This window comes from Lepidochelys kempii, chromosome 2 (assembly GCF_965140285.1).
Source record: "Lepidochelys kempii isolate rLepKem1 chromosome 2, rLepKem1.hap1, whole genome shotgun sequence".
NCBI lineage: Eukaryota > Metazoa > Chordata > Testudines > Cheloniidae > Lepidochelys > Lepidochelys kempii.
Genome location: NC_136381.1, coordinates 227,996,923 through 228,012,701, shown reverse-complemented (window position 1 = coordinate 228,012,701; position 15,779 = coordinate 227,996,923). Strand labels below are relative to the sequence as shown.

At 42.1% G+C, this 15,779-nt stretch overlaps 1 protein-coding gene across 8 annotated transcripts in view; it reads left to right on the top strand.

The window, feature by feature from the left end:
- Window positions 1–14,833, top strand: part of ADAM22 (ADAM metallopeptidase domain 22) — a 196,248-nt gene extending 181,415 nt beyond the window's left edge. For 7 of the 8 annotated variants that reach the window (XM_073334061.1, XM_073334066.1, XM_073334065.1 and 4 more), the window contains 2 exons: window positions 9,851–9,974; window positions 11,760–12,128. In XM_073334061.1, coding sequence (XP_073190162.1) covers window positions 9,851–9,974; window positions 11,760–11,780 — 145 coding nt within the window. In that variant the 3' untranslated portion in view covers window positions 11,781–12,128. Of the gene's footprint in view, window positions 1–9,850; window positions 9,975–11,759; window positions 12,129–14,208 lie in introns of those variants that run through there. The other variant, XM_073334068.1, reaches the window with a different exon arrangement.
- The last annotated feature ends 946 nt before the right edge of the window (window positions 14,834–15,779 follow it).

Here is a 15,779-nt window from a genome sequence, read left to right as displayed (position 1 = left end):
GCCAAGTAGTGTTTTATGGGCATGAGACGTATTTACCACTAATAAAATAGTTTTAACCTAAATAGGATTTCATTTACTGAAACAAGTGATCTCAAAACACATTTATTCTACCCACTGTCTATATAGTGCATACTAAACTTCAATGAAAAGAAAAAGAATAAAATGTAATGGAATTTTACCTTAAAAATACAATGGGGATGAAATAATTAACATGACCAGAATTAAAAATGAGAAATATGACACTACATTCTGCACTGGGAAGATCTAACTACCTAGTGTATCTGGTACAAATGAGTGTAGGGTTCTACTGAAAATACTTATTTTTAAAGAGAAAATTGTGAATTTAGTGCCAAGTAAACAGAAAAACTAAGTCAGCCTCCATCTTGCACCTGAATAATGAAACTTTGATTCTTCATACAATTCTCAGTTTCCCCCATTCCCAGGTTAGGGGCAAAGATAGCTTTAAGCCACTGTTTTGTCTAGTGTATGGAGGAGCCATATGGTTGCTTTAACTTATGCTCTGCTTCCTATGGCCCCTGTAGGCTCCAGGAAGTAGAAAATATGCCCTATCCCCTAGCCCACCCCAAAACACTTGCCCGCCCCAAAACACCCACTATTCTGGGGCCTGGAAGCAAGGTCAGGGTGCTTACACCAGTTCTATAAACCAAGGAGTCCCCTTGCACAGGAGGTATTATGAGGGGCACATTTCTGCTCCCTTTGTACAAACAGTGGCATAAAGGGACTGTAGTAAAACTGATAATCAGGCCCCAAACCTCTCTCTGTATTTGAGAACTAGCTCCTAGTTTTCAACAGCACAGTATAAAAGAATGAAGCAGACACAATCTGTGGAAATGTGAGAAGACATTTAATTTGCTAATCCCACAGTGCTTTGGAAAGAGCCGTTCTTGTTTGTGAGCCATATCATGTGCTGTTAACATGATTGGATCTCTGCAGTGCGTTAGAAATGAAGTGTTCAGTGAATACCCCATCCACCAAAAATGAATACAGAAACTTTTAAAAAAGGCAGGTGAACTCAGAATCCCACAATTATACTTTTAGTATTTTAAATGATAGCTGTGAATTATTTCCATTACATCATCTACATGTTACTTAGAGCAGCTGCATTTTGAAAATGCAAAAAGATATTTGTAGAGGCAAAAGATCCATCTGAAGTACCCTACTGCATATCTTTTCATTAAAAAAAGAACTGGATGCTCTTAGCAATTTAGTAGCATTAGAACTTTTATCTCATAATTACTGTAGCTTCAAACTGTAATGATTTAGATTAAGTTAATCCCTGAGCCAAAATTTGGCTTCAAATACCTGAAGTCTCTTGGAATTGAATGTGTGTATCTGAGGACAATCTGTCTAGGAATATGCTCTTTCACACCTTTCCCCCCACCCCCTAAAGAGTTAGGGACTAGTTATATAATTTTAAGAACTACTGAAGTGCTTTGGCAGAAAGGTACACATTAAATGTCACACCACTTTTCTGCACAACTTTCCAGTTCAGCAATAGCTCCAGATTAAATTCCTTAGGAAACCATCTAGAAGAAACAGAAATATGCTGACTACTGGTGTACTTATCAAAATGTAGTGGAAGCCTGCAACTTCAGCAGACCAAGGCATTGATGAAACACAAAAATTGCACAGTTTAACTAACATACTTTATTTAAATCAGTTTAGTTAAACTGTGCAACCCCCTGCATGGACATTTCCTTTGGTTTTTGTATCTACTTATATTGATTTAGCTTAACTGGGAAACTGGTTGAAATTGACTTAAGTTTAAACCCACATAGCAATTTGCAACACTTCACTAAATCAATTGTAATAAACTATTTTAGTTAAACTGGTGCTTCTTCTCAGACACAAGAAAGACATTATTACTACTAAGGATACTTTGTTTAAAAATCACACAGCAGCTTTCTAAGCTCTTAAATATACAATATTTTAAAAGAAATTTTTGAACAAAATAACCGTGCAAAACTTCAGAAAAATTACCAAAGATAGTGGCTTATAGTATAAAGTGTAGGCTTGGGGGAAAAAACACTAATGAATTAATTGTTTCAAGGGCCTATTTTATAACTCAAGTGGTTTCAAGAAAAACGCCATCTTATGCTTGGCTTTAGAAACCATGATCCAAGAATCCAAGAGGAGAGGAAAGTGATCAGAAACTGTCAGCATGGATTCACCAAGGGCAAGTCATGCCTGGCTAACCTAATTGACTTCTATGATGAGATAACTGGCTCTGTGGATGAGGGGAAAGTGGTGGATTCCTTGACTTTATCAAAGATTTTGACACGGTCTCCCAAAGTATTCTTGCCAGCAAGTTAAAGAAGTATGGGCTGGATGAATGGACTGTAAGGTGGATAGAAAAATGGCCAGATTGTCGGGCTCAACTTGTAGTGATCAATGGCTCCATGTTTAGTTGGCAGCAGGTATCAAGTGGAGTGCCACAGGGGTTGGTCCTGGGGCCGGTTTCGTTCAATATCTTCATAAATGATCTGGAGGATGGTGTGGATTGCACCCTCAGCAAGTTTGCAGATGACACTAAACTGGGAGGAGTGGTAGATACGCTGGAGGGTAGGGATAGGATACACAGGGACCTAGACAAATTGGAGGATTGGGCCAAAAGAAATCTGATGAGGTTCAACAAGGACAAGTGCAGAGTCCTGCACTTAGGATGGAAGAATCCCATGCACCGCTACAGACTAGGGACCGAATGGCTCGGCAGCAGTTCTGCAGAAAAGGACCCAGGGGTTACAGTGGATGAGAAGCTGGATATGAGTTAACTGTGTGCCCTTGTTGCCAAGAAGGCCAATGGCATTTTGGGATGTATAAGTAGGGGCATAGCGAGCAGATCGAGGGACATGATCATTTCCCTCTATTCGGCATTGGTGAGGCCTCATCTGGAGTACTGTGTCCAGTTTTGGGCCGCACACTACAAGAAGGATGTGGAAAAATTGGAAAAAGAGTCCAGCGGAGGGCAACAAAAATGATTAGGGGGCTGGAACACATGACTTATGAGGAGAGGCTGAGGAAACTGGGCTTGTTTAGTCTGTGGAAGAAAGAATGAAGGGGGGATTTGATAGCTGCTTTCAACTACCTGAAAGGGGGTTCCAAAGAGGATGGATCTAGACTGTTCTCATGTGTACCAGATGACAGAACAAGGAGTAATGGTCTCAAGTTGCAGTGGGGGAGGTCTAGGTTGGATATTAGGAAAAACTTTTTCACTAGGAGGCTGGTGAAGCACTGGAATGCGTTACCTAGGGAGTTGGTAGGATCTCCTTCCTTAGAGGTTTTTAAGATCAGGCTTGACAAAGCCCTGGCTGGGATGATTTAGTTGGGGTTGGTCCTGCTTTGAGCAGGGGATTGGACTAGATGACCTCCTGAGGTCTCGTCCAACCCTGATATTCTCTGATTCTAAGAATGAAGACAGTTAATACAGAATAATACTTTTTGGCAGTTGTTTCATTTGTGCTCTCTTTTAAAGAAAGCTGAAATGAACACAGCTGTTTTGTTTACTTCCCTGTTTCTACGCTACCCTCAGTGATGTCAGCATAGTTCTGGGAATAGTGTGTTGTTAAGTGCTGTTGTTGACGCCAGCAGAGGGAAGATAGAATCACAAAACATTGATAACTGCCAAACTATGAGGTTGAAGATTTTCAGAAAACAGAGCATTGTGAGGACTTCCCCCAGCAGACTTTAAAAAAAATGTTAAAAAGTTGGCCCTAGGTTACCTATAGTGGCCTGTTGACCTATTTACTGAACCTTTTCCACAGGGGAGTCAAGTTTGTGTGTATATACATAGATATAATTACTCTTAATGGTTAAAAATCAAAGCTGGCCTTTCTGGTCCCACAAAGCACCCAGCTGTGGGTTCCCCAAATAGGAGAGACCAAGAACTGTAAAGGAGAATTTCATCTGTCACTTACAATCTAGCCCTTCCTTTTATTGTATATGTACAATCTGTGTAAGGGGCAGCATATTGCTGCACAGCCCCAGCAGTGGACAAAGCAGGGAAATAGCTTCCCTGGCTCCTGGCCTTGCTCCAGGGAGAGAGGAGTCTGCTACTGGTCTTACACTAGAGGCAGACTACTTGTCCCTTTCATGCCAGCTCTGTGCCTACTACTGCAGTTTCTCCTGAAAGTAACCTTTTGAACAGTGATCAAGAACTACTTGCAGGCCTCACTGAGGCAAGCCAGGCTCTCAGGATTGCGATGGTATCATTAGAATGTGAACTGTCAAAGCCTTAAGTATGCCAGTCCCATAGACTTATTTGTGCACGAGTGATGCAAAGGGTCCCTCTGAAACACCGAGCTACCCGAGTTTGAGTTACTGCGAATATTTACAGTAATAGGAAATAGTTTACAGAGAATCAAGATTTTCAAGGTGAAAACCCAGACACTTGTCTCGAGGGAGATGGTAGAGGGAGGAGGGTCGGGTGGAGGACGAGTTTCAGGAGGGATGGAGGGGAAGGGAGAATAAGTTTTCCATTCCCCTCTCATATTTTTCTGCTTTGTTTGCTTTTTCCTGTTCTGCGCTTTCTCCTCTGCTCCTTCTCAGCTAGCCACCTAAACCAGCTTTAACTCTGCTTTGCGTCACCAGTTCTAACCTCGAATTTCCAAGTTTTTACCCCACCATCCGTTGCCTTTGTGTGTGAGCACATCTCTGACAGGTCATAGTCACACAGGGCCACCGGGCTCATTTTCTCCCTGTTTCATCTGGACCCGTCAGATTGTGCTTTTTTAAAAAAAGATTTTTTTGTTTCTTTCCTTCCTCCCTTCCTGCCTCATTCACCCCTTTCTCTCAATAGCGCTCTCTCTTCCCTTTTACTTTCAGTTACTCCTTTCTTCTTCATTGCTGTATTTAGTTGCAGTTGTTGGAAAGTACAAGTAAGCTCTGTACTGCGTACTGAAGGCAGGGAGCAGTTTATAGTCACTCATCTTCTCCAGTAATAAGTTCCCACATCATGGCTCCATGATGGAGAAGGCCCTGATTCTCACTCTGACAGGCTCTGTCTGAGGGATTTACAGTTCCTATGGAAAAGAGCTGTTTAATAAAGGCATTGTAATGGCAAGAGCCATTTTCTTAGGTAGGTTGACTCCTTTCTATGGAGAAGAGTAGTGGCGAGGGTGAAATCCTGGCCCTGGTTGAAGCCAATGGCAAAACTCCCATTGACTTCAGTAGAGCCAGGATTTCACCTTGAGACTCTGAAGATAAATGTGTTTAATAAGCTGTGTGAATCTAGCGCTCTGGGCACATGTAGGATCATTTAGAAACTTCATGCAATATTTAGAATGAATATCCCAAAACTGGAACCTCAGCCTATTCTTGCAGATCCACCTTTAGAACTAAAACTCTGCCCCACTTTCAGCTTCTACTCAGCCCTCTTCTTCCTGCACCCCTGAAAAAAGAGAGGACAAATGGGTGTATTTGTGTTTTAAAATAAGGCCTAATCTATACTAGAACAAATATATACTAGTTTAATGCAATCAATCTGGTTAAAATGATGCAAACCCCTAGTACAGATACTCATAAACTGATAATTTACTGATTTAAGCTAAACCAATATAAGCAAGGTTTTATTTCAGTTTGATGGCATTAGGGGTGTGTTTCAGAGCAGCAGCCGTGTTAGTCTGTATTCGCAAAAAGAACAGGAGTACTTGTGGCACCTTAGAGACTAACAAATTTATTTGAGCATAAGCTTTCGTGAGCTACAGCTCACTTCATCGGATGCATTCAGTGGAGAATGGGGTGTGTGCCGCTTTAACCAGAGGGATTTTTAAATTGATTTAGTGCAGTTTACAAAATGAGGTGATAAACAGCACTGCTGAGGAATAAGGGGCATCCAGCATAGCTGTCTTCTCTAATTTTGACAGTAGTTGTGTTTTAGGAGATCATGTGTCATTAAGCTGTGGGCTATGTGACATTTATTTCAAGCCATCCCTTTTGACCGCAACATTGTCTAAATCACTGGTGTCGTTTTGAAACCCAATGTGATTACAAAAGTCTCTTAGTTTCCGCTTCAAACACAGACACAAAAAATGAGTCGTTAACTCATCCTTCTTGATCTCAGACCCCAGGATGAAAACTTCCAGACCCCCCGAGATTCATGGCTTCATTTTGGGTTGCTAGTGAAATCTGTGATCAAACCTTCCATACAATGTGCAGGAATGAATTAAACTTATGAGTTTCCTTGTATTTCAGGCCTTGCATGTGAGTTCAGATGAAAACATGAAAGTTAACAGATGCGAAACCATGAGAACTGAAACCCATGGTAAAAGCTCAATGAAACCCACCTGACCCCAAACTGCAGAGTTTTGTCCAGCGCTAACCCTGGTACTACCTGCAAGTATCCCTCTAGCTGGATGCTGACTTTCTTCCATACTGTAAATGAGAAAGTTGTTACATGGCTCTCTCATTTAAAGTGCATATAAATCTGGGATACACAGCACATAAACAGTGGCAGGATAGAGTCTTTAGCATGATATTTTCAACAGTACAGCATTTTACAAGTAAAAAAAAATCAGTGATTGTGCATCTGACTCCGTGCACAGCTGAACTTGTGATGTGTTTTCACATTCTGTACAGGTGGCACATTAGTCAAGACCATTAAAAAAAAATCCAGAGTACCTAAATGAGTAGCAGAAATAAGTGGCCAGGGATTGTGAGGGAAGGGCATGTTTATCTATTTAAGTGTGCAACTGCATTTTCAATGTAGTAGGCCTCCAACTGGGCATCTAAATTTCACAGATGTGGGTGTAACTGGTGCGCCTCGAAACACTTTAGGTTTGCTCATTGCCATTGGTATTTGTATGCCAGGTAGGTAGCTGTATAGGCAGTAACGTGTGCACACAATGGCTCGTGCACAGGTGGGCCTTTTGTAGGAGCAACACACTGGCAAACCGTTTTGTGGGTGTACCAGTTTCACGCCCAGTTTGAAAATGTAGCATTGTGCGTGCATGGAGAACTGATTTATTCAGAAGCATTTTCCCTGGAGATCGTTTTCTATTTCCTTTAAGGCAAAGCAAAAATTTTTCTTGGGTAATACACATCTGATTTTGAAATCATTTGCAAAATTCCTTATATACTGTTTCTACAAAGTTTATAAGACAAAAAAAACCCACTACAGTGACAAACATAGAAAACCAAAAGAAGACGACGCATACACATTGTAAATCTGTGATAGGTGGTTATAAATGAGACCTAACAAAGATAGTTGTGATATAATAAAAATGTTGGAGAATCTAGCCCATTACACCAAATTCTGCTCCTCATTACATCTGTGCAACCCCTGTAAGTCCAGTAGGACTTTAGGGATGTGCCTGGGAGCAGACCTTGAAACATATCTATTTCTGATCCTCCCACCCCTCCCAGTGACAAACCGCGGGTCAGATTGGGCCATTTACGCTTTGGCCAGTGATGCAGAGCTGTAGTTTCCACCGGGTAAGCTAGGAATCCTCCCCAGGGACCCTGCCGCAGAGAGAGAATGTGCATCCGCCACCATTCCTTGGGCTGCCGCTGCTTGCTTCTGTCTCTGTGCAACTGCCCACCCCTGCACAGTCTGGTGCGGGGCGGGGGTAGGACCATAGCCTTGCTTCCTCTCTGTGCTTCCTCTTCTTGGGGTGGCTTGCATCACCAAGAGGAGCAGTAGGAGGGAGCATAGCCTGATCCTGGGATGAAGAAGGATGTTCTCTTCCCTGATCCGTATACATCCACACACACACACTTCGGCCATGATATTGAGATAAACATCTTATTCTCAGATAAAGACCTCAGAATCCAAAGTGAACACCCTCAGTTCTTATCTCCTGCTACTTCATATTTTGTGTTTTAAAAAATGAAAATGAAGGGTTTTTAATTTTTAGGTCTCATTATCAGTGTAAAATAGGCTCCTGGTTTTCTTTTTGACTACGGAGCCCATTGTTCCTTTGAATGAGGGAGAAAAATACCATTACGAACCTTTGTCAGTGCAAATGAGATTAGCATTAGTGAGAGGACAGGTCTGAAAAATTGTGAGCCTTTCCCTTGATTTTTAAAAACAGCCTGATTTTTCGCATTGGCAGTTTGCTGTTCAGTTAGGCTTGCAATGTTGCACACAAAAATACTTTATTTCATATTTCAGTAGAGGCCTAAAATTGTCAGCCTGCAAATCTCTGTGTGTGTGTTGGTCTATCACACTTTGTGCTCAAAATGCAGTTACTTTTTAATATCGTAAAGAACTGTACGGCTATAATCTCGTTCTTTCCTAAACTAGTATGACATTTGGGAGATTACAGCACAGGACTTTAGAAGTACAGTACATGTACATTGGTGACATCAATTGCACACCTGTCACAAGCTCCTATGTAATTTCCATTGATACCTTGCTGGTCATAACTACCATCAGCCATTGTTCGTAGGGGAAACAAGCTTGCAGTTATAGGCAATCGCAGACACAATCATGACAATGTATTAGACTAAAAAAGTTTTTTAAAAACGCTTTACGTTTAAATGAGTTGCTATTAAATATAACAGAGAGCAAAGTTTTCATCAGACCATTCCAGAGCCTTTAGCCTGTTTCTGCGCCTACACTGGTATATAAGGGCCCAACCCTACAAAAACTTACTACTGGGCATTGTATTGACTACTATGAGTAGTCCTGTTTGACTTGAGCTCTGATGACTGTGATGTTAATGTAGCTCACCACTGCAGCCTCTTGCTGTGTGTGCAGTGGTTGAGAATGTGCATGCAGAAACGGAGTGGCAACATTTTCCTCAAGCACATCCTAGAAATGGAGCATGTAGGTAAAAGTGCTCAAGAAGTGTGTGAGGGACATGGCCACATGCAAATGGCAGCCAGATGCAGGCCCCTTGTCAAAGTTTGGCCTTCTGTCTGCAAAATGAAACTAACGAGCTAGGGTAATTTAGATTTTCTACTTCCAGGGTTTTTTTTTTTTCTTCTTCTCTATTATCCAAAGATGGGGCCCTCATAGGATTCTCTCATTGGATAAAAGTGCAGAATCTTAAAAGGGAAGTGTCGAGATTTTCCCACGTGTAAAATTCCAGTCAATAAAGTCCTGCCACCTTATTGACGTAAAAAGAATGCCTTTCATGTGATACAAACATTGACTTGCTCCTGCTTACTCTGCTCACCTTGTACAGAAATGCTGATTGCAGTTGATTAATCAGTCCATTTTTGTATATTCTCATCAGACTCTTTCTTTGGCTGGAACACTATGCACTGTTTGATGCTTGCATGTCTAATAATTTGTTGTTAGCACTTTGTATTTGCCTTTGTTTCTTCACAACTAACAGTTTGGCCTCCAAGCGCATGCATTTTATGTAAATTAATATAATATGTATAAATAGTAGTTTATCCACTGTGTTCATATTTTAGCATTGTAATGTATAAAAGCTATTTAAAAGACCACTATTTACTGCCATTTATTCACTCCCTGGTAGAATATTTAGTTGTGAATATACTAGCATTGTTTATATTTAAAGGTCAGTGTCCTTTCTTTGTTTTAGTTCTCTATTCTATCGGTGACTTGGTTTGTTAACTTTATAATGATAAGATATGATGCTATGTAATATAGTTTAAGAAAATGATTATTATGGGAAACTACACTAATGAAAGATAAGAAGCAGCCTTAAGTTTTCCTTCCAGTATTAAGGAAGCTGTAAGCATTTGAGTGATTTTTATTTATAATCATTTAATGTTTAGAGTAATGATCAATTTTTTTCTAATACTGAGTTCATAAAGTATGCATTTACATTCTGAATCAAGCTTCCAAGTACTTGCAGTTGCTGTTGAAGTTCTGGTGCCCAAAGACATCATATTTATTTTGTGTGTTTCAACATCTCAGGACTCTGTCTCCTGCAAAGTCTCCATCTTCCTCCACTGGATCTATTGCCTCCAGCAGAAAATACCCATACCCGATGCCTCCACTTCCTGATGAGGAGAAGAAAGCTAACAGACAAAGTGCCAGGGTATGTGTCTCTCCTTCTTTATATATAGTCAGAGGAAAACTCTTAATTAAGGAAATATTTAAATGTGGCCCCCTCATGCTTGGACATTGTATTGCAGGGGATTTCCTGCTCGCACTCTTTGATGGCCACTTCCTTAGCCCCGCAATGGCCAGTTCCAGACAGCATTTTCTCCCGATCCCTGCTCTGGGTCTCTTGTGACTTGGCCCTCTGGCCAAGCCTCATAATCATTCAGTCCTCTTAAGGGGAGAATAAAAGTCCAACTTAAAGTTCAAATAATGTCAATATTTATAGTTCATCTGCCCCTCTCAGGCTTGGCTGAAATCCTGTGCTTCCTGGCCCATTCAGAGCTTCTCTTCCTTCACCAGGAACTCCAGCATTGTGCCTCCGAGGATATCCTGGCTCCTTGTAGGCCCTATCTTAGGGCTCCCTCACAGGAGCCTACTCTGCTCCCTGTGGGTCTCTTTCTCCTGTTGCAGGCCCTAACTCAAGGCTCTCTCTCACTGGAGCCTACCCTGCTCCTAGTGGCTGATTCAGTCTGATTTCCTCTGGCACTTCCCACAGGAGAACTATCCTTGTTCCTCTATCCAGGGTCTTCCTTCTCTGAATTAAGCACATAAGAACAGCCATACTGGGTCAGACCAATGGTCTGTTTAATCCAGATTCCTATCTTCTGGGTGGTCAATGGCAGATGCTCGAGAGGGAATGCCCAGAACAGGCAATCATCAAGGGATACATCCCCTGTCATCCACTCCCAGTTACCCTCCCTGCTTCACCACTACAGCTGGGGTCATTCTTTCCAATTAAGCCCCATTAGATCCAGCTGGGTTCTCTAATTGGCCTTTATGTTGCCAGCTCCTCCGTGAGGGTGAGGGATAGCTGCCTTAAAGGGCCAGCCAGCCTGCAACATAGTGACTAATTTTGCTGTCAGTCTTTAAAAGGAAAACAGAGACCGATTCCTAGATATGCCAGAGCAGCAGCCAAAACTGGGGAGCTGTGCAGACACAGGAGCCAGTCTTCCTCCTCTCTAAGCTTGGAGACTGCTGGGGGCTGAGCTGGCTTCTAGCACAAGACTTCTTTAACTTGTGCTGGCAGATAACGAATCCTAAAAAAACTGTTCCTGGCCAGGATTTCTGGAGTGTATTGTCTATTGCCAGCGCTGTCTAAATTACACTGGGACCTGCTCCAACCCCTAGAGCGGCCCAGAATAGGCAGGGCTAAAGCCACTTTCGTGTCCCCATAGCGCTGTGTTGCGAGCTCTGGGCTGCTATACTCAGAGGCACAGCACAGAATCTCACCCACTGAGTTGTGGTCAAGGAGATCTTGGGCCAGCACAGTGCAGGCAGAGGGGTACAAAGGAAGTTAAGCCACACTTATTTCCCCCAGTCATGGGGCTGCCTGAGTACCTATCCAGTCCCCTGGCATAAATTAAAGAAGTTCTGAGCAGGCAAATTGTAGGGGGAAATTTTGTGCTCTCTCTAACCTTAGTTATGATAACATCAGTTTTAGTTGTAACAATAGTGAGTAAAAGCATTCTGACACAAGCTTGATAGTTTAAGTTGACATTGTTTCTTCAACTCTATTCTCCCAGTCCTAGGCTTTTATTATGCAGCTTTCAGTCCTGTTGAAATGTTTCCGATCGTTTGATAACATTGTGATATGAATAGATATCCACTAGGAACTAGAGACCTAAAAAAGCAGCCTTTCTTCCCCAACAAAACTCTCATATAATTTAGTTAATAACTGTATTATAACTTTGTATATGTGTGTTCCTTTCCCCCCCTCCAGCTATGGGAGACTTCCATTTAGTTCTACAGTTTACCTAGGTGACATCAGAACTGTTTACTTCAAATTTTATAGAAACTCAGCATCACTGAGTCATTGCACATTCATCTGCTCTTCAGACAATTTGAAAGAACAACAGAGATGCCAGTGATCACAGAGAGAACCTGCTCTCAAACCCAAGGGGAAAAAAACAACATGTTTTGCTGTTGATTAGAATTCTATTAAATCTGTAAAGAATAACCAAAAATCACAAAAATTAACATGGGATAAATAGATTGAATATGATAAGAGTATTTTGCATGATGACCAATATGTGTAGAAATACAACTAAAATTCATGTACAAGTCCCAAATAAAAGAAGTTTTTCTTTGGTTTATGCAGTCCCAAATAACAACAAAATTGAGTTCAGAATTTTGTATTCTGAAGCACGTGACCAATGTAAACATTATGCTATGTGCATGAACTCTCTGTTCTTTATTTTCCACAAGTAAGGGGTAAACCACATACTGTAGTATAAATTAGCATGCAAGAGTAAGAAATGTAGAATTTTACTACAGGATCTTAAGTTTTGAGAGGCATAAACTTCAAACAAACAAGAACTATATCTTTTTTACCTTTTGTGTTTATAATCTCCATATACAAATTGTATATATGCAAACATTTTAAAATGTGAAAACAGCTGTAACACACATGTATTTTGCCAAATGCCTAAAGAAACAGTCATGACTAACATCATCACACTTCAAGTGTTCTGAATATTATGAGCAGACAGCTTTGGAAATACAACAGTTCTACTACTGTAAATGTGTTTCTCAGCACACTGGTGTTTGACCAAAATCTCCACAATCTGGGAATATATTTGTTATAATCAACAGAAAAACCAAAGTTCAATGATGCTTTGGCTTAAATCACCACCTAAGGAACCAGCAAAAATAAGTTGTCTGATAGTGGTGATGTGTGTTTGTCTCCTCTCACACTGGTATAAATCAGGAACAATCCCACTGAAATCAGAGCTGGAGTCTTTAACTAACAGTGAACATACATTTACTGGAAACTGAGGAGTATTCCAAGGTCGTCAGCTAAGGCGGTGGAAGTGGGGTCTCTATGGCAGATTTGGGATGGGGGGGTGTGTGTGTAAAGCACGTCAGACCCAATGCTGGAGCAACACGGCAGAGTATACAGCTTGTGATGGGCATGATGCTATCATAGTACTATACAAAAACTGAAAGCTAGGCAACTGGCCAATCCCTTTTTTTTCCCTGGTATCACTTGTACCATGTATTACCATACTGTGGGTATGCCCACACTGTTGCTGGGAGTAAGTCTCGCAGCACGGGCAGACAGACTCACACTAGCAAGGCTTGAGCTAGTGCGCTAACAATAGCTATGTGGACTTTGTGGCTCCAGCAGAGGCTCAGGCTAGCCATTTGAGCTGAAGCCTAGAGGTTGGGTGCTCTTGAGCTTGGTTGGCTAGCCGGAGTCTCTGCCAGAGCCACACAGCTATTTTTAGAGTGCTGGCTCAAGCCCCAGTCTGTCTATCCTGGCTGGGCGGCTCACTGCCACCTGCCGTGTAGACATACCCTACACATGCAGCAGCAGAGGTCTCCTTTGCAGTTAGCATGGGCCTTGAGCTGAATACAAGTGGATCCAGACCAATGAAATTGAAGAGGCAAAAAGAAACTCATTACGAAGGAGACATGCAGCAAGATGGCATTAGCCTGACTTCTGGTCAACTGTATGCAGTGTGCTAAAGGATGTAGAGTAGATATAGTTACAACATCTGAAGGATTCCAAAGGATGCTGTAACATCCCTGGGCATTTTCAATTGTAAATGTTCTTTAAATAATAAAAATGGCAATTATAAATCAGCTGAAACACCTCTCCTGTCAGTACCTCTCCAGAAGTGACAAATGTCCAGCCCTCTGGTAATTCCATTGCAGAACAAAAGATATCTTCTAATAAGAAATATTAGAATACATGGCCCACAGTGATATAATCGATTAGATGCTGATGGGAACATAATGTGTGCTTCTGAATCTTCTACCTCTTTCACATATTCCTTTAGTAAGTGGAATCTACTTACTAAATTTACCACTTACAGCCTTTTAATGTAACAGAGTTCAGTTTATCAAATTTCTCTCTCTGATTAAAGCAAGTCAAATTTAGAGGAGTCCAGTGGCACCTTAAAGACTAACAGATTTATTTGGGAATAAGCTTTTGTGGGTAAAAAACCCACTTCAAGTTGTTTTTTACCCACAAAAGCTTATGCCCAAATAAATCTGTTAGTCTTTAAGGTGCCACCGGACTCCTTGCTGTTTTTGTGGATACATGGCTACCCCTCTGATACTTAGTCAAATTTAGGTTAGTTTTAAATTTAAGACATTTTTAAAGATGTCAGCAACTGTTAAGTAGGTAAGATTTTTAGAAGTATTATATTTTATTTATAAGACAGTGTGCAGGTTTACATCTACACAACACTGGCCTAGCAGAGGAACTTATCCCCTTCATGGCAAGAGATTTTGGTAAGCGTTGTGACTTATTACAGTTATGAATGAGAACAGAGAGTGTGGGTTTGAAAAGCATTGGCATCCACAATGGTTTTGGGCAAAGATTCTGCACTTTAATGCAGATAATAGATTTGTCGGTACAGAAGTATGTAATTGATTAGTTTTGGAACCGACCTGAAGAAGTGCTCTGTGTAGCTCAAAAGTTTGTCTCGCTCACCAGCAGAAGTAAGTCCAGTAAAAGATATTACCTCACCTACCTTGTCTCTCTAGTTTTGCAAAGGTTTAGTTTGAACGTAGGCCAAAGACAACAGGACAGAGAACTGTTAATGTACATCTTATGGAAGAAGGGTCTGAGCCATAGCCAAGGCTGGCTCTAGGATTTTTGCTGCCCCAAGCAAAAAATTTTTTGGCTGCCCCCACTTTTTTTTTCGTGTCCCCCCGCCCCCGGCTCCACCCCAACTCTGCCCCTTTGCAACCCCTTCCCCAAATTCCTAGCCCCACCTCCTCCCCAGCGTGCCGCATTTCCCCTCCCCCATTGCTTCCTGTGGCTTCCCCCCCCACTGCAACCCCCCGCCCTAGCTCACCTCCGCTCCGCCTGCTCCCCTGGACACGCCGCCGCTCCACTTCCCCTCCCTCCCTCTCAGGCGAGGGAGAGGCAGCGCGTTCGGGGAGCAGGCGGAGCGGAGGTGAGCGAGGGGGAGCGCAGAAAGTAAGGGGAGGGGTAGAGGAACCGCTCCCCGCCCCAGCTCGCCTCCGCTCCACCACCGCTGCCTCCCCTGAGCGCGCTGCCACTCAGCTTCTCCTCCCTCCCTCCCAGGCTTGCTGCACCAAACAGCTGTTTCACGCAGGGCAAGCCTGGGAGGGAGGGGGAGAGGCGGAGCGGCGGTGGCGGGCTCAGGGGAGCAGGCGGAGGTGAGCTGGGGCAGCGGGGGCACATTTCTAGGGGCAGCATGGCCAGCGCCAGAATGCCACCCCTAGAAATGTGCCGACCCAAGCACCTGCTTGTTTTGCTGGTGCCTAGAGCCGGCCCTGTCCATAGCCCACTGAAGTCAATGGGACTCCTTTTGCCATCAAGGGACTTTTTGAATCAGGCCCTTAAATATTTCTCCCAAATAAGGAAATTCTTATGTAAAAATGACCAACTCATTGTTCTACCACAAGGAAGATAACTTTTCTCCATGCATTAGTTTTTTGTCCTTAGTAACTGAAATGTTTATCATGTGCCTTTTCTATTTTGTTTGAATACAAACTCGTGTGTAATTTTGAATAATCTTGTTTATATTTTTCTATATATTCATTCGTTCCTCCCTTTCCATTAAGACACAACAAGATTTGGTGGCCGAAACTGAATGTAATGTAGTGGCAGATTATATAACATTCATAGTATCTTGTTTTGAAAATGAATAGGTCTCCTAATTGTATTATCTATGTTGTATTCTGTGCTTGCAGCCTTTTTCTCTTTCTGGTGTCACTCATTTGTAGGATTTGATGATACCGCTATTTGTGTGTAGGGTAA